Source organism: Bos indicus x Bos taurus, chromosome 18, assembly GCF_003369695.1.
Source record: "Bos indicus x Bos taurus breed Angus x Brahman F1 hybrid chromosome 18, Bos_hybrid_MaternalHap_v2.0, whole genome shotgun sequence".
NCBI lineage: Eukaryota > Metazoa > Chordata > Mammalia > Artiodactyla > Bovidae > Bos > Bos indicus x Bos taurus.
Genome location: NC_040093.1, coordinates 14,099,673 through 14,118,046, shown reverse-complemented (window position 1 = coordinate 14,118,046; position 18,374 = coordinate 14,099,673). Strand labels below are relative to the sequence as shown.

Below are 18,374 nucleotides of genomic sequence, written 5' to 3'. Positions count from 1 at the left end.
AGGGGGCCAGGCGCCTTGGTCACCTGTGTAAAAGCGCCTCCCTAATGCCCAGACCCTGAGTCTCCTGACAGGAAGAGGGGAATGGAGGTAGGGACCTCTCCCCTCTAATGAGCACTTTAGAAGGGCCCCAACCGGTTTGGGGAGCTGGACAAGAGGAGGGGGTGCCCTGAGCTGAGTCAGAGGCCCGCCCAGAGACAGCGGGAAGTGTGGCCCCCCCACTTTGCTATGGGTGGAGGGCAGAGGTTAAAGGTCTCAGCCAGACCCTTTCCTCTCTGGGCAAAAACAGGAAAATAACTGCTATGTGAGAAAGGATTTTTGGATGTCAGGAGCTGCCTATATAAAGTATAAACATTTTATACACATTAATTTATTTCATCTTTACAGCAGCTTACAGAGAAATTACTATCTCCATTTTATAGTCAGGAAAGCTGAGGGGGGCAAGCGTACCCAGAGTCTACACATGTTGTTGATGTAAGCAACGTATCTGTTCTCTGGAAAATCCATAGTCTTTACCATTACGCTTACTGTCATTCAAGCCAGGAAGTCCCTGAGAGATCATTCGGAAAGATAGTAACAATAATAGTTAACACTGATAGGAAATCTGCTGTGTAGGCAGTGTGCCAAGCACTTCATGTATATGAACTCATTGGATCATCACAACACTCTATTATTATTTCTATTATTCCCATTTTACAGATGAAGAAACTGAGGCTGGGAGAATTGAAATACTTTATTCTGGGTCTCACGGGGCAAGTGGTTTAAACTCAAGACTGTTCTAATCCAAGGAGCTGAGAAATCCTGCCCCACGTATCTGTTTGCTTCTCTCTTATGAGTTACAAAAATCTCCTCCTTCCAGGCTCTCAGGACCTTTATCCTGCCTTGCTCCCTGACCTCTCCAGGGACCAGAACTAACCGCAGATACCTCAGCCCAGAAACCCACTGGTTCCCCCAGAAAACAGAAGTCAGATTCAGAGGAGGGAAAAAAAAAGATGTTTATTTAAGAAGCTTGAGGGGGCTAGGCTAGTAAGGGAGGGGAAGAGGAGAGAGGCCCCAGTGATGGCACGGCTCCCCTCACCCCACCTAGTGCATTCTTAACGGATGTGAGCTGTGAGCGCCTGAGAGTCAGGGTCGGTCAGGAAGGGGGTGTCTGGATCCCACAGCGCATGTTAGCTGGAACAGCAAAGTCTGAAACAAAGAAGCCAATAGTGAAACAAAGGGCCCAAGCAGACCATCCAGCTTCCCCTCTGCCCCACTGGGGACCCAGACATCCTAATAGCTCTTCTTCTTTGAGAAACTAAGAGTCCAGACCCTCAGCACCTCCTCCCTCACACCCAGGTGTCCAGACCCCCAGCTCCTTCCCTTAGATCCAGGAGTCCAGATCCTCAGCCACTCACCTATCTGCTGAGGTTTAGGCAGGTTCAGTTTGTCCATGACCTTGACAAACTCCTCACAGCTGAGGGTGAGCCGAGGGTTCAGAGTCCGCTCCTCCTCCACAGTGGACACTGTGAGCCCTAATGGCCAAGGGAGTGGGGAGGAATGTCAAATTGTCCAGTGCCTCTGGCCTCCAGAACTACATTTCCCAGGAGGCCTCAGGGTATCTTTCTGGCCCAGGACTAACAGATTGCTTTCCCACTAACCAATAGGCACTATGGGAAATGTAGTTTCCCAGTTCCTTAAGTTCTATAAGAAAGTCCCAGGAAAGCCTATGCCTTCCGGAATTCTAGGCTTTGCCAACAAAGGTTCGTCTAGTCAAAGCTATGGTTTTTCCTGTGGTCATGTATGGATGTGAGAGTTAGACTGTGAAGAAGGCTGAGCGCCGAAGAATTGATGCTTTTGAACTGTGGTGTTGGAGAAGACTCTTGAGAGTCCCTTGGACTGCAAGGAGATCCAACCAGTCCATTCTGAAGGAGATCAGCCCTGGGATTTCTTTGGAAGGAATGATGCTAAAGCTAAAACTCCAGTACTTTGGCCACCCCATGCGAAGAGTTGACTCATTGGAAAAGACTCTGATGCTGGGAGGGATTGGGGGCAGGAGGAGAAGGGGATGACAGAGGATGAGATGGCTGGATGGCATCACTGACTCAATGGACATGAGTCTGAGTGAACTCCGGGAGTTGGTGATGGACAGGGAGGCCTGGCGTGCTGCGATTCATGGGGTCGCAAAGAGTCGGACACAACTGAGCCACTGAACTGAACTGACCCTCAGTATACCTCAGCACTTGATCTTTTTAGCCAGAGGAATTCCTGGGAATTGTAGTCCGAGAGCCACAGGAGGATTACAGCAGTTCAGTGCTCCCTCTCAAATGCTAAATTATGTAAATCCCACACCTCCTCCAGGAAGCCCTCACCGTGGTAATCATGAGCAGGGTAGATCAGACAGTTTCCTGGAAGAGTGAAGATCTTTTCATGAACTGAATGGTACAAGGTCTCAGCACAGCCTGGGGAAGGAAAAGTCAGAGGTCAGTGGAACAACAGGTTGAGAGAAGCTCCCAAACTGCTTCCCTTCAGGAAGAAGACAGGAGGATAAAAATCACTGTAGCTAAACCTTCTCCCTCATTTTCTGTCAGTAGCCAACCCTTTGTGTAGAGGAGAGCGAAGGGAATTCTAGGTAAGTGGAACAACACACGCAAAGACTTGGGGAATGGTAAGAATTCAGCACGACTGTAAAAAAGGTTGGGATAGGACCCTGAAGCACCAAGTCCCGTCACTCTGGGGGTGCTAAGAAAGGATTCTGGGCAGGGAAAGTGGACTAGAAGGTAAGAAATTGAAGACATGAGGCAAAGGAGGATAGAGCCATAGTTTTGGCAAGAAGCTCCGAGTCCTAAACTGGGACAGGAGCAAACCTCTCAGAATGTTCTGCCATCTTTTCTTTGATCTCATGACTGTGTTGGGGATGAATAAATGGAAGATTAGGAGCTTCAGAGAGAAAAAGACAGAGACCAAGATGGAAAGATAAGGAAAGAGGAAGCAAGAAGCAGCCTGGGGACGTGGCTACCCACAGCCAGCTCACTAGGGCTGTCTCTTTTCTCTCATCCAGCGTCACCCTGCAAGGTGGCTGAATCCTCCCAATCTAGTGTCCCCCCCATTCACACACATACTCAAAGGGCAGCTGAACCCTGACACTGTGAAACTAAACATCCTTCCCATAGTGAAACTCCTTAATGTAACTGCCCCAGCAGCTATACCCCAAATGTAACATCGTGCGTGCACGCTCAGTCACTCAGTGGTGTCCAACTCTTTGAAACCCCATGGACTGTAGCTTGTCAAGTTCCTCTGCCTATGGGATTTTTCAGGCAAGAATACTGGAGTGGATTGCAATTTCCTCCTCCAGGGGATCTTCCTGATCCAGGGATCAAACCAGCATCTCCTGAGTCTCCTGAATTGGCAGGAAGATTCTTTACTGCTGAGCCACCAGGGAAGCCCAATGTAACATCACCCCCTAGCAATTAAACCACTGAACCTAACCACCTCCTAGCAGCTAAACTCCTTGAGTCTAATGCTAATCCCCTAAAAATCTAACATTTGTTCATTCATTCTTACAATGGACACTTAAAATCCTGGCATTCACATAACCATACTAAAATCTTGGGTCAGGGAAAAGGGCCTGTGACCTTGCTGGAAGTCTGTCCGCCCACACCCTCGGATAAGCAGGGCGTCTCCAGTGAAGGCCATGCTGTGGTCGTTCAAGACGAAGGTGACACAGCCAGGGGTGTGGCCAGGGCTGGCCCGGGTCTCCAAGGCCTGGCAGAGAAGGAAAGTACAAAGAGTCACCAATAAGCCTATGGTTTTACACTCATGGTAAAACTGGCCTCAGATGCTCCCACCTCATCCCAGGGTCACATTTAGATAATGTGTACTTTTTTTTGATTAAAAAAAAAATGTAAGTTAGATCCTAGACTCAAACGTCACTCCAGAGTAAACCCCCAATGAATTACAAACTTAAAACAAGGAATTAAAATCATAAAACTAGAACAACAAACATACAAAGAAATAGGAGGCTGGCCAAGAAGTTCACTCAGGAAGTTTTTAGCCAACTCGATATATGATCTCTGGTTAGAGAAGAACATTCTCTTAAAAGGCTTAAATCATTAAGGGAAAGATCAGTGGTTTGAATTTTAATAAATTTGAGGTTTCAGAATGGCAACAACATCATAAACAAAATTTAAAGGAAATCAACATGCTGGCAAAATATTTTTGTAGCACATACATACCAGACAGTAGTCAGGATACTTTATGTACTAACGGATCTTACATATCAGTAAGAAAAAGGTAAGCACACTAATAAATATGAAATACTAAACAGTCATTTAAAATTATGTCATTGAAATAAAATTTAATGATGCTATACACAAATATTTAATGGCATGAAAAAATGTTTACTAGCCAGTAAGTGCACAAAAACAGGTTACAAAGCAACTTAATGTCTATTTTTAAAAATTTATTAATTAACTCCAAGTATTTTTTTCTTTAGACTCCTCCTATATTATCTTTTTGTTTTACAGTGAACATGCCATTTTGTAATCAAAAATAAAACACAAAATTCAGGATAAACTAAATAAACACTTAAAAAAAACAAAATTCTAGAAGGAAATATAAAAGAATAGATCTATATTTATAGATACATATTATATTAATGTTTATATAACATTATGCATATATATAATATATTATATATTACATATGTATATACATAAAATCTTGAGGTAGAAAAGGTTTTTCTAAGCACAGTAGGAAATCCTGAGGCCACAAGGAAAAACAGGGACCACATAGTTTAACTTCATTATAGAAAAGGAAAATCAGAGCGACAAAACAAAAAAGCTCAGAGACAATATTAGCAGCATGTATAAGAAAGTGTTATAAAACCAGAATATCTGAACAGCTTCTAAACATCAATAAGAATCCCCAAAGAAAACTGGCTACATAAAAGAACAGGCAATTCAGGGAAGAGGGAACAAACATCTGAAAAGATGTTTGATCCCCTTTAAAAAAGGGCAGGGAGAGAGAGGTTTAAAATAAATTTTAAAACCTTTATTTTTCATTTATCAGATTGGCAACTGTCAGAGTTGCTCAGGGTGTTTGAGACAAACCCTTTCATCCTCTCAATGTGAGTACAACTCAGAAAAGCCATTTTAGACGGCAGCTAAGCAGCGTCTCGGAGAAGGTGATAGCACCCCACTTTAGTACTCTTGCCTGGAAAATCCCATGGATGGAGGAGCCTGGTAGGCTGCAGTCCACGGGGTTTCGAGGAGTCGGACACAACTGAGCGACTTCACTTTCACTTTTCACTTTCATGCATTGGAGAAGGAAATGGCAACCCACTCCAGTGTTCTTGCCTGGAGAATCCCAGGGACGGGGGAGCCTGGTGGGCTGCCATCCATGGGGTCACACAGAGTCGGACACGACTGAAGTGACTTAGCAGCAGCAGCAGCAGGCAGCGTCTAGCAACATCTCAAAGGCACATATTTTCTGACCTCTCAAAGCCACTACTAAGGCCTTGCTGTTAAGCACAACCAACACCTGAGCACAAAGACACCACCCAGGGAGCCCTGATTATCTAAATCCCCACGCTCAGTTCAGTGAAGCAACTGTCAGAAAAAAAACTATTACCCCAGTGATTTAACAATCACCTATGAGATTAGTTTCCACTCACATATGACTCCTCCTCTCTTAATAGAGGCTCCTCCCACCAGTTAGCATCCTTGTCCAGGGCAGTCATCTGCTAATTATCAAAGGACACTATGTGCAGACTCTATATCCACATCCGATATCTGTTTTAACCTTCCCCACTCACAGATCTCCAGTTTGGTTTGGGGCATCAGTGTGCCCAGCAGAAGCACTTTCCCAGTCTCCCTGACAGCTTGAGTGGCCTCTGGCACAGTTCTCTGGCCAGTAAGATCTCAGCAAGTATCCTGAGAAATTCTGGGAAAGCTTTTCCCTTCCTAATAAAAAGGGACTGGCACTTGCCCTTTCCACTTCATCTGGCTCTGAACACAAGATGTGATGGCTGGAGTTGCAGCAGCTATCTTGCAACCATGAAGGAAAAAAAGCCAAGATAATCAATCCCACAAATGATGGTGAACCAAATCAGAGAATAACTACCTTCTTCCAAATTTCCTGTTATAGGAAAAAGTGAAACTGTTTGTTCAAGCCACTGTATGTTTTTTTCAGTTACTATCTGCCAAACTAGGGTATATAAGTACAAAAGGAAATCACAAATCTTGCAAAATCTTGTGGGAAAAAGCATATCCCCTGGCCCCTCAAAGTAATATTGCCTTTTGGTAGTAGAGGAATGATATTTCACTTTTAATTTTGTATGTTTCCATACTCTCTGAATTTTTTAAACAAAAAGCATGGAAATTTTTGAACTAAAAAAGGGGATGATATTCAGGAGAAATGTTCAAAATATTTAACTTTGGTTATAACAAAGCTATGACAAACCTAGACAGTGTGTTAAAAAGCAAAGACATTACTTTGGTGAAAAAGGTCCATATGGTCAAGGCTATGGTGTTTCCATTAGTCATGTACAGATGTGAGAGCTGAACACTAAAGAAGGCTGAGCACAGAAGAATTGATGCTTTTGAACTGTGATGCTGGAGAAGACTCTTGAGAGTCCCTTGGAAAGCAAGGAGATCAAACCAGTCAATCTTAAAGGAAACCAACCCTGAATACTCTTTGGAAGGTCTGATGCTGAAGCTGAAGTTTCAATACTTTGTCCACCTGATGCAAACAGCTGACTCATTAGAAAAGACCCTGATGCTGGGAAAGATTGAAGGCAGAAGGAGATGAGGGTGACAAAGGATGAGATAGCTGGATGGTATCACCGATTCAATGGACATGGACTTGGGTAAACTCGGGGAGATGGTGAGAGGCAGGGAAGCCTGGCGTCCTGCAATCCGTGGGGCCACAAAGAGTTGGATATGACTTGGCAACTGAATAACAACAACAACAAATAACATGGGTATTGGCCAATCAGAAGGGCGTCAGTTGTAAACAACCAGTAATTAGAGTATATAAGGGCTTCCCTGGTGGCTCAGCCGCAGAGAATCCGCCTGCAATGCAGGAGCCCTGGGTTCAGTCCCTGGGTCGGGAAGATTCCCTAGAGAAGGAAATGGCAACCCACTCCAGTATTCTTGCCTGGGAAACCCCATGGACAGAGGAGCCTGGCTGGGTCCACAGGGTTGCAAAAGAATCGGAGCAACTAAACAACATTTAGAGCATGTACAGTTGACCCTTGAATAACTCAGATTTGAACTGTGCAAGTCCATATATAGGAGGATTTTTTTTCAGTAGTAAGAACTACAGTACTACCCAATCTGGCTTAGCGAATCCATGGATGTGGAGAAAACACAGATGGAAGGACCAACTGTATTAAGATATATCCCGATTTTTGAATGTGGGGAAGGTCAGTGGCCCTAACTCCCTGAGTTGTTCAAGGGTCAACAGTATATGGCATATTAATTATGTGATGTGTATAAATTAAACAAAATTTTAATATAAATTGAACACAATCCTGCTTGCCACAGGGATCAAAATCTCCTAGGCCCTTAATGACCAAGTCTGTGTCACAGGTGGCTTTGCTAATGGTCAGCCTCCCTATTTATCTTTCCCTTCTCTGGAATATCTAGAATTTACCATCTCTATCAACCCCCATAATCCTGTCCATCCCAGGCCTCACCTGCTTGGGCCAACCACCAGCCTCCTCCCTGGCCTACCAGCCTCCAATCTACCTCCTACATGACCTGAGGGAGCTTTTCTACTACTCAGATCCAATTTTGTCCCTATCTGCTCAAAACTCATCCTGGGGGAGGGGGGTTCAAGAGGGAGGGGACACATATATTCCTATGGCTGATTCATGTTGATACATGGCAGAACTGAATACCATGTTTTAAAGCAATTATCCTCCAATTAAAAATAAATAATTGTTTTTCAATCCAACAATTAAAAAACAAAAAAACCTTTCCCAGGCTCCCAGTGGCCCTGGGACAGAGTTTCAGCTCTTCAGCCCCGGCTCTGGTGCCTGCTCACGTTTCCAGTCCCATGTCCTATGACATCCGCCTTTCCCCAGCTACTTTGAATCCCAGAGTCATTGCCAGAAAACACCAGGCTTCTCCACACTTTTTTTGCCCCTGCAATTCTCTCTTCTCCCATCAGTCTGGTCTGCCTACTTTTTACGAGCCTGATTGACTCCTTTTCCTTTGTCAAGGCTCTCTTCTAAGGCCTTGACATGACTGAATTCATTCAGACCTCACACATCATTACTCGGTAAGCATCATTCCTGTCCCCACTCTACAGATGAGGAAACTGAGGCACGGGATGCGAATGAACGAACTACACGTGACGATACAGATGAATCTCACAGACATAACCATGAGCCTAAACAAAAAAGTGGGGCAGACATAAAGAGGGAAGTGGAGAGGCAGAGGATAAAGTGGGAAATCTCAGAGTGCCTGGTACACAGGAAGGTAAGTGGTATTTCATGAAGCTGAGGTTTCAGTGCTGACCCTAGATGTAAAATATTTCTCTCTCAGTGAAAGCACATGGATTAGTGGTTAAGAGCAGTCCCTGGAGCCCTATGACATGGGCTGTAAATTTGGCTCTGCTATTATTAGCTGTGTGACCTTGGGCAAGCTATTTCACCTGTCTGGGCTTCTCTGCTCATTTGTAAAATGGGGATAATTGTCCCCACTTCATAGGGCTATTATAAAGATTAAATTATTTCATGTATGTAAAGCATTTTAAAAATGCTCAGGAAGTTCCCTGACAGTCCCGTGGTTAGGACTCCACATCCTCCCTGCCAAGGGCCAGGGTTTGATCCCTGGTCACAGGGACGGGAGAGCCTGATGGGCTGCTGTCTATGGGGTTGCACAGAGTCAGACACGACTGAAGCGACTTAGCAGCAGCAGCAGCAGGTAACTGAGATCCTACAAGCCAAGTGGCGCAGCCAAAAAATTAAAATGCCTGACATACAATAATTTCTGTATTATAAATAATAATAATGTTTTAAAATTCTAAAATACTGATCTAGTGGAACCACCAAACCTCCTGGGTTCAAATCCTGGCTCAGCCAACTTTCTCAGTATAATTTTTGGGGAAGTCACTTTTCCTCTCTGCACTCCCTTCTCTGTAAAATGGGAAAATACTTCTGATCTAACTACAGGGATGTTGTTGTTTAGTCACAAAGTCGTGTCTGTCTCTTTGCGACCCCATGGACTGTAGCCCACCAGGCTCCTCTGTCCATGGGATTTCCCAGGCAAGAATACTGCAGTGGGTGGCCATTTCCTTCTCTAAGGGGATCTTCCCAACCCAGGGATCTAACTTGCGTCTCCTGCATTGCAGGCGGTTTCTTTACCCCTGAGCCATCAGGGAATCCCTACTACGTGGTTAGGAAGGTTTAATGAGATTTATCTGTCAGAGAAGACACAGTGGAGGGTCAAGAACCAGGTTCAGCCATAGTAATGCTTCGTCTGGACTGCTCAGTAGTTATTAAAAGTCTGAATTTGCTGTTGACCCTTATCATTTGGAGGATTTCTCAAAAATGTATATTTGTAGCTTCTAATTTTAAAAAGGACTGAGAGAAGGGCTTCCGTGGTGGCTCAGTGGTGAAGAATCCTGCTGCCAATGCAGGAGACATGAGTTTGATTCCTCATCCAGGAAGATCCCACATGCCATGGAGCCCTTGTGCCACAACTACCGAGCCTATGAGTCGCTCAGAGCCTGGGAGTTGCAACCATTGAGCCCACTGAACTCTTTGAGATCATATGGGCTGCAGCACACCAGGCTTCTTTGTCCTTCACTATCTCATAGAGTTTGCTCAAACTCATGTACATTGAGTTCTAGACTAAAGGAGACTAAATACACATACCAGCCAAATGCCATGTATGAACTTTGATTGGGTCCTATTTAATAAAAGAATAGCTATAAAAATTATGCTTTTGAACTGTGGTGTTGAAGAAGACTCTTGAGAGTCCCTTGGACTGCTAGGAGATCCAACCAGTTCATCCTAAAGGAAATCAGTCCTGGGTGTTCATTGGAAGGACTGATGTTGAAGCTAAAACTCCAATACTTTGGCCACCTGATGCAAAGTGCTGACTGATTTGAAAAGACCCTGATGCTAGGAAAGACTGAGGGCAGGAGGAGAAGGGGACGACAGACGATGAGATGGCTGGATGGCATCACTGACTCAATGGACATGGGTTTGGGTGGACTCCAGGAGTTGGTGATGGACAGGGAGGCCTGGAGTGTTGCAGTTCATGGGGTCGAAGAGTCGGACATGACTGAGCGACTGAACTGAACTGATAAAAATGATTCCTGATAAAATGGGGAAATTTGAACATGGGCTAGATTTCAGAACTATTTAAGAATTTAAGAACATGTCTATGTTATTAGATATGACAGAGACTTTTTAAAAAGAATGGTTCTCAAGGTGGTGTCGTAGAGTGAAACCTCAGGGTCTGCAAGATCAACACTATTAAACTATTTTCACAATGGTGTGAAGAGGCCTTTTGTCCTTTTTCACTCCCATGAGAATTCAGTGGAGTTTTCCAGAAGCTACATAACCTGTGATGATGTCATCACTCTGACAGCTGGGTGCTTGTGTATGCTTGTGTTTTTAAAAAAGTCTCAGTTTCAACTTCTGATACAGTAAATGTTTTTTGCATATCAGAATACTTATGTTTTCTATTTAAAACTGAGATATGATTGACATATAACCAATACAGTAAATATTAACAGACAGAATCCAGGTAAACAAGAGCTTTTTAGGGCCCTCCATAAACCCCATGAACTGTAGCCCACCAGTCTCCTCTGTCCATGAGATTTCCCAGGCAAGAATACTGGAGTGGGTAGCCATTCCCTTCTCCAGGGGGTCTTCCCAACTTAGGGATCAAACCCCCACCTCCCACAATGAGCAGATTTTTTACCATCTGAGCCACCAGGGAGGCCCTTTATAACTTTTAAGAGGGTTAAGGAATCCTCAGATCAAAACGTTTGAGTTTGAGAACCGCTGATATGGGAAAACAATCTTAGAAGTCTTTAGGGGGGAAAAGTCTGCAACTTAGCTTTTGACTACAAAAGGAGGAAAAAAGTATTAATATATACACATGAGAGAAATAAAGCAAAGTAGTAAAAATGTCAGCAACCGGTAAACATCAGAGAAAAGATATGAGACTATTAACTGTACTATTCTTTTGATTTACTACAGTTTTGAAAATACTAAAAATAAAAAGTTGTGGGTGGGGGCAGCTAACGTGGTGACCCAGCCCAGCCTCGCCTGTTCCTGAAACCTGAGTAATCCTCTGCAGGGATTCTGTGGGACCCGCCTAACCCCACATTCTTTTCAAAAATTTATTCTTCCCGTTCATGATGCATCAAGGGCGTAATACACCTCCACAGCTGCCCTTTCGCCTATTTCCTGCAGAAATGTGCCTGCTAAGCCGGCTTCAGTCATGTCTGACTCTTTGTGATCCTATGGACTGCAGCCGCCAGGCTCCTCTGTCCATGGGATTCTCCAGGCAAGAAAACTGGAGTGGGTTGCCATGCCCTTCTCCAGGGGATCTTCTCCACCCAGGGATCGAATCCACATCTCTTATGCCTCCTGCACTAGCAGGCAGGTTCTTTACCATTGCGCCACCAACTGCCTGTTATGACCTAGCCTCGGAAGTCAGGCAGGATCACACCTGGGAAGCCCTTCCTGCAGATGTGGTGCCTTAGAAAACCATCAGCGAAACTCAACAGGAGATGCGCGCAAGCACAAGGCTCCTTCGCCTGGCAGTTCCCATGGCCCGCACTGCCCCCTGGTGGCAAGTAAGCGCTAGCCTTTTCCCACTTGGTTCTCAAGTTCATTTCTCTGCTCCATTATTTAAAAAGCACTTGGTTATGGTATAACTAACTGCTGTTTCTATACCCGCTAAACTTGAAGATCTAAAGCGTCATTTTCCATTGTAGCTAAATACTCTAAAGTTTCATCAGCTAAACTTTCTTTCTTTTGCGAAAAAAATTAAATTTATTTGTTCTGCTTAGGGGACCTGGTACTTAAAAATGCATCAAAAAATAAGATGGACGCTGTGTTGTACACATGAAACTAACAAGATACTGTAAACCAACTATACTTCGATTAAAAAAATAAGATTAAGTGATAGATAGATAGAGGCATATGCTGTAAATGTTTTTTCAACTTTTATGTATGCTGCAAGTTTTTCATAAAAATATTGGTGGCGGGGGTTAGACTTGCTCTGGGGCTTCCTGGTAGCTCAGCTGGTAAAGAATCTACCTGCAGTGCAGGAGACCCCAGTTCGATTCCTGGGTTGGGAAGATCCCCTGGAGAATCCCCACTCCAGTATTCTTGGGCTTCCCTGATGGCTCAGAAGGTAAAGAATCCACCTGCAATGTGGGAGACCTGGGTTTGATTTCTGAGTTGGGAAGTTCCCCTGGAGGAGGGCATGGCAACCCACTGAAGTATTCTTACCTGGAGAATCCCATGGACAGAGGAGCTTGGCAGGCTACAGTCCATGAAATCGCAAAGAGTTGGACACGACTGAGCGACCAAGCACAGCACAGCACACAGACCTGTTCTACAGTATTTCATTCCAAATAGGAAGAACCACTGAAATCCTCAGGTGGGCCAAATGAGAATCACTTGTGAGGTTTTAAAATATACTGATTTCTGGTGTCTGCCTCAAACAATTAAATCAGAATCTCTTAAGTGGGACCCAGGGATTAGTATCTTGAGCAGCAACCTCTCTGCATCAATATATGAAAGTCACTCAGTCGTGTCTGACTCTTTGCAACCCCATGGGCTTCTCCAGGCCAGAATCCTGGAGTGGGTAGTCTTTCCCTTCTCCAGGGAATCTTCCCAACTCAGGGATCGAACCCAGGTCTCCCACACTGCAGGTGGATTCTTTATCAGCTGAGCCACCAGGGAAGCCCAAGAATACTGGAATGGGTAGCCTACCCCTTCTCCAGCAGATCTTCCTGACCCAGGAATCAGACGGGGGTCTCCTGCATTGCAGGTGGATTCTTTACCAACTGAGCTATCAGGGAAGCTACATCAACATGTGTAACAGGAAAGACTAACTTTCGGAATCTGCCACCCCTTATGGGAGCTGCTGGAAGGTTTATGTTTCAATTACTGCTTAATAAAACAGAAAGTCCACTCTACAATGAAACCACCCAAATGTGGCCCACTGTGAATATAAAATCTACAGGCAGTTCAAAAAGCTGGTGGTTTCTACTAACGTTAAATATATGTCAGTTCTAAGATCCGGCAAGTCCACTCCCTGGAATTGAGGGTAATGCCCGCCATTACCATTGAGGGTGATGTTCAAGAATCTCCAAAGCAGTGTTCTACATAATAGGCCAAGACTGAAATCAACCATCAAAAGGATAATAGATATAAACTGTCAGCAATTCACATGATAAAATGCTCTACCACAGGGGCTGGCAAACTAAGCACGGCATTTGGCCTGCCACTTGCTTTTAGCCCTGGGAACTAAGAATGGTTTTTCTTTTTCATGGTTGGAAAAAAAAAATCAAAATAAGAATGGCGTTTCATGACACTTAGAAATTATTGAAATCAAATTTTCAGGGGCCATAAATAAGGCTTTAGCGGAGCCCAGCCATGCTTATTCATGTCTGCACTGTCTATGACTGCTTTCACAGCAGCAGGAGCATTAAGTAGTTACAACAGGGATCACGTGGCCTGCAAAACCAAAAAGGTTTACTATCTGGTCTTGGGCAGAAAAGTGTGCCAGCTACTGCTGTACAACACGAAAGGAAAGAACTACAATTATACAGAAGCATATGTAGAGTGAAGGAAGCAGACACAAAGAGTACACACGGATCCCTGTTTATCAAGTCCAGAACAGACAGAACTAGTCTGATTTTTAAGTCAGAATAGTCCCTTTGTGTGACTGTCAATGGCCAGGAAGGGGGACACGGAAGACTTTTGGGCCAGTGGGCTTGATTTGAATCTGCGCGGTGGATACTCCAGTATAGACATATGTAAAAAATTACCAGGCTGCACGTGTATAATATGAGCCCTTGTTATTATAATATGCATGTTACAATTAAAATTTTTAAAGTGGAGGGGAGAGAAGTGAGAGGGGAAGAAAAGTGCCCATCTCCAAAGGTTTATAAAGAACTCAGATGAAAAACAAACAAAAATGCTGAATAATCATAAAGACAGGTAGTAAAAAGTGTTGGCGAAGATGTGGAGGAACTGCAACCTTCACACAGGTGATGGGAACATAAAATGGTACAGCCAGGACTTCCCCGGTGGTCCAGTGGTTAAGAATCTGCCTGCTGATGCACAGGATGTGGGTTTGATCCCTGGTCAGGGAACTAGGTTCCCATATGCCTCCGGGCAGCTACGCTCGTGCGCCACCAGTAGTGAGCCTGTGAGCTCCAGAGCACACACGCCACACTTAGAGAGAAGCCTGTGGCCATGATGAAAGATCCCACATGCCTCAACTGAGACCCAACACAGCCAAATAAATACATATTTTAAAAAATGTTTATTTAAGGGCTTCTCTGGTGGCCCAGATGGCAAAGAACCTGCCTGAAACGCAGGAGACCCAGGTTCAGTCCATGGGTTGGGAAGATCCCCTGGAGAAGGGAATGGCAACCCACCCCAGTATTCTTGCCTGAAGAATTCCATGGACTGAGGAGCGGCTCCTCAGTCCATGGGGTCGCAAAGAGTTGGACATGACTGAGCGACTAACACACACACATTTTTTTTTTAAAGATCAATTTGAAAAAAATAAAATTGTGTAGACACTTTGGGTAACAGTTGTTTTTTTTTTTTTTTAATTTATTTATTTGGCTGCACTGGATCTTGGTTGAGGCATGTGAACTCTTAGGTATGGCATGTGGGATTTAGGTCCCTGACTAGGGATCGAACCTGTGCCCTCTGCACTGGTAATGCAGAGTTTTAGCCAGTGGACCACCAGGGAAGCCCTGGGTAACAGTTTCTGATAACAGTTTCTCAAACTGTTAAACAAAGTTAGCATATGATCCAGTAATTCCATCCCATGTATACACCCAAGAGAGATGAAAACATACACCCCCACAAAACTTATTCATGAATATTCATAGCAGCATTATTCACAATACCCTTAAAGTGGAAACAATTTAACTGCCCATCAACTGATGAATAAATAAAATGTGATATATCCATTCAATGGAATATTATTCAGTAATAAAAAGAAACAAAACACTGGATACATGTTACAACATGGATGAATCTTGACAAATTGTGGTAAGTGTTACAGTCACAAAGACCACATATTATATGATAGCATTTCTATGAAATATCCAGAATAAGCAAATCTGTAGAGACTGAAAGCAGATTAGTGGTTGCCTACAGCCATGGGAGCAAAAGAAGGATACACTGGGGTGACAGCTAAGGGGTGCAGAATCTTCTTTCTGGAGTGATGAAAATATTCTAAAATGAACTGTGGTGAAGGGTGTGCAACTCCAAATATACTAAGTCACTGAATATGTATTTCAAATGGGTGAACTGGATGGTATGTGAGCTATATCAATAAAGCTGTTTAAAAAAACCAAGCACTGAGAGTTCCCTGGTGGCCCAGTGGTCTGAACTCCATGCTTCCACTGCTGTGAAAAGTGAAAGTGACTCAGTCGTGTTCGATTCTTTGTGATCCCATGGGTCCATACAGTCCATGGAATTCTCCAGGTCAGAATACTGGAGTGGGTAGCCTTTCCCTTCTCCAGGGGATCTTCCCAACCCAGGGATCAAACCCAGGTCTCCCGCATTGCTGGTGGATTCTTTACCAGCTGAGCCACAAGGCAAGCCCAGTGCTGTGGCCCCGGTTTAATCCCTGATCAGGGAACTAAGATCCTGCAAGCTGCTCCACACAACAAAAAAAAGAAAAGCACTTAAACAATCTTCCATAGCTAGAGCCTTCCACACTGATTAACTGAAAACATCACTCACCCAACATAACAAAGGGCTCACCTTGACACATAACTCCAACTGTTTCTAACACCTCTAATGCTTGTTAGAACCTGACTATTAAACACAGTGTATATAAATGTCCAATGCATTTTCTTTTTACTTTCTTCCAGGAAAAGACTTGAAATAAAGAGGCTGTAACCAGTGGAGCTAAACCCTCTGATCCCAAATTAGGAGTCTGAGATTAACATATACACACTACTATACAGAAAATAGGTAACCAACAAAGACCTACTGTATAGCACAGGGAATCCTACTCAATATTTTGTCATAACTCGATATGGGAAAAGAATCTGAAAAAGAATGGGTAACTGAATCACTTTGCTGTACATCTGAAATTAACACAATATTGTAAATCAACTAAATGCCAATATAAAATAAAAATTAAATTTAAAAAGTAATAATAAACCTTCCGATCCCACACACAGACCTCATTTCCGCAAAATCCTAACTCAGATGAACTGACCTCGTTTAGCAAAACCAGGAGGCAAAGTCCTCACCCTGTCATCTAACATTCTGTTTACAAAGCCAGCCAAACTCTCTTCAGACTTTAGCAACTCTGATCAGAAAAGAGTTCTGCCAGCTGTTTCCCCTTCCCCCTGAGGACAACTCCCCCTAGCACCCTCCTCACCCATCATATTGCCCTGGGTTAAGATTCTGGCTGGAACCCTGCTGATAGTGCTGGTTGCAAAAAAAGGAGGTAGGAATCTTCAGACCATTGCTGTGTGAGGCAATAGCGAGGCTGGAGTTAGGGTGAGGCAAGCAGGCTCCTAAAGGGGCGCAACATTTAAGGAGGCACCCACTCGAAGGTGCCAGCCCTGTCATTTCACAGACGTGAGAATGAGCGCCTCCTTAAGTGTTGCGCCCGAGGCACCTCTCTTGCCTCACCCTAGTTAGTCCTTGCCCTGGGGCTACTGGATGCACCTTCTTCCGTCAAAGATTTTAGGAAGCCAGGGCTGGGTCTCTCCCTCAACGGTGACCTTGGAATTCCAGCTCCCAGTCAAATATTATGAGACTCCAAGGCCAAAGGAGTTGCCACAAGGTTACAGAAAACTCTTTAAGTGTTGTTGACTTAAGGGGTTCGGTCAAAGACACACCTGCCAGAGACTCCTGGCCCACTTTTCCACCTGGGTTTATGGTGCCCTCCTCCCAGAGACAGACCAGGAACTCAGGCCTGGCCGCCCCTCCTACGGCAGGTCTCAGAAGCCCAGGCCTCCATCCCCACTTCCCTTTAGCCCAAGAAGTCCAGGCCACCACCCTCTTAGACCCAGCATCCAACTCACGAAGCGCCCGAACTGGATGGAGTCTCCATCCTCAATGTGCCAGTCAGCCTGGGCCCCGCTAAGGCGGGAGATGACAGACTGGCAGCCGGGAAGTAGGGACCGGAGGAGCCCGGAGCCGGTAATGTGGTCCGCATGGCAGTGGGTATTCACTGGGAGAGAGAGGAGGGCCAGGTCCGGGAGGGCACAGAGAGGACCCGGAATCCCCAGCCTCAAGCCCCCGCCCGCCCTGAGACCCAGGAGTCCGGGTCTCCGGCTTCCCGCTCCAAGCTGCGGCCCCACGCCCTCAGACCCCAGGAGCTCCACACTGACCCGCATACAGCAGCCGCAGCCCCAGCTCCTTGACCAACTGGGCATCTCGTTGCGCTGTCTCCAGAACCGGGTCGATCAGAACCGCCTCTCGGGACTCTCGGTCCCCCAGAAGATAAGTATAGGTGCAGCTCTTGGGCTCAAACATCTGGGAAGCGGGGCGGGTACAGCTGAGAGCACAGAATCGGACTTCCACTCATTGCAGACCCAGGAGTCCAGGCCTCAACTCGATTGTCTTCCTAAGATCCCGGCCCAGAAACTCCAGACCCGTTTTACTCCAGGAGTCAGGAGTCTGGGACCCCTGCACATTACTTTGTCTAAACCAAAGAATCCCAACATCCATCCGTCCCCAAATTTGGGTCCCCATCACCCATTCTGAAATAGAAGCAGGATTCCGGCCCCAAGTCCGGAGGATTCCAGAACCACCCCCCCCCCACCACCACCACCACCACCACCTTTAAAGGACGCGAGTCTAGCCCCACACCCCTTCCTCAAAGATCCAGGATCGGGGCCAAGGTATCTCTCCGGATTTAAAGGACCCAGGAGTTCCGCCCTTGCACCCGCTCAGGACCCAGTAATCTTCGCTCCCGGGTCCAGCCACAGCGAACCTGCCGTAGGAGAACGGGGGCTCCAGACCCTGTGTGTTGACTGAGCCGCCGGCCAGCGATCTTCAGTACAGACCCCGCCATCGTGCCCGAGGCAGAGTAGGGACGGAGCCGAGGACGAATGCCCGCGGAAGCCGGGTGCTCCGCTGGCTGACCTCGGAGGGGCAGGGCGGGGGCGGGGCCCGCCTTAAAGGAGCCGCGACTGCGCGG

The 18,374-nt window shown here is 45.5% G+C and overlaps 1 protein-coding gene across 3 annotated transcripts; it reads right to left on the bottom strand.

Annotated features, from left to right (window-relative positions):
- Window positions 1-967: 967 nt before the first annotated feature.
- ETHE1 (ETHE1, persulfide dioxygenase) lies at window positions 968-18,330 on the bottom strand. 3 transcript variants are annotated; one of them, XM_027515612.1, is made up of 7 exons: window positions 18,168-18,327; window positions 17,563-17,707; window positions 17,254-17,402; window positions 3,612-3,741; window positions 2,349-2,438; window positions 1,395-1,511; window positions 968-1,185 (listed from the first exon to the last, which is right to left on the bottom strand). In XM_027515612.1, exons 1-7 carry the CDS (start codon window positions 18,246-18,248, stop codon window positions 1,133-1,135), a joined length of 765 nt encoding a protein of 254 aa, XP_027371413.1. In that variant the 5' UTR covers window positions 18,249-18,327; the 3' UTR covers window positions 968-1,132. The 3 variants fall into 3 exon arrangements, with proteins under 3 accessions (XP_027371413.1, XP_027371414.1, XP_027371415.1); XM_027515613.1 differs by lacking the exon at window positions 2,349-2,438 and having other exon boundaries at window positions 18,168-18,330; XM_027515614.1 differs by lacking the exon at window positions 17,254-17,402 and having other exon boundaries at window positions 18,168-18,310.
- Window positions 18,331-18,374: the final 44 nt, after the last annotated feature.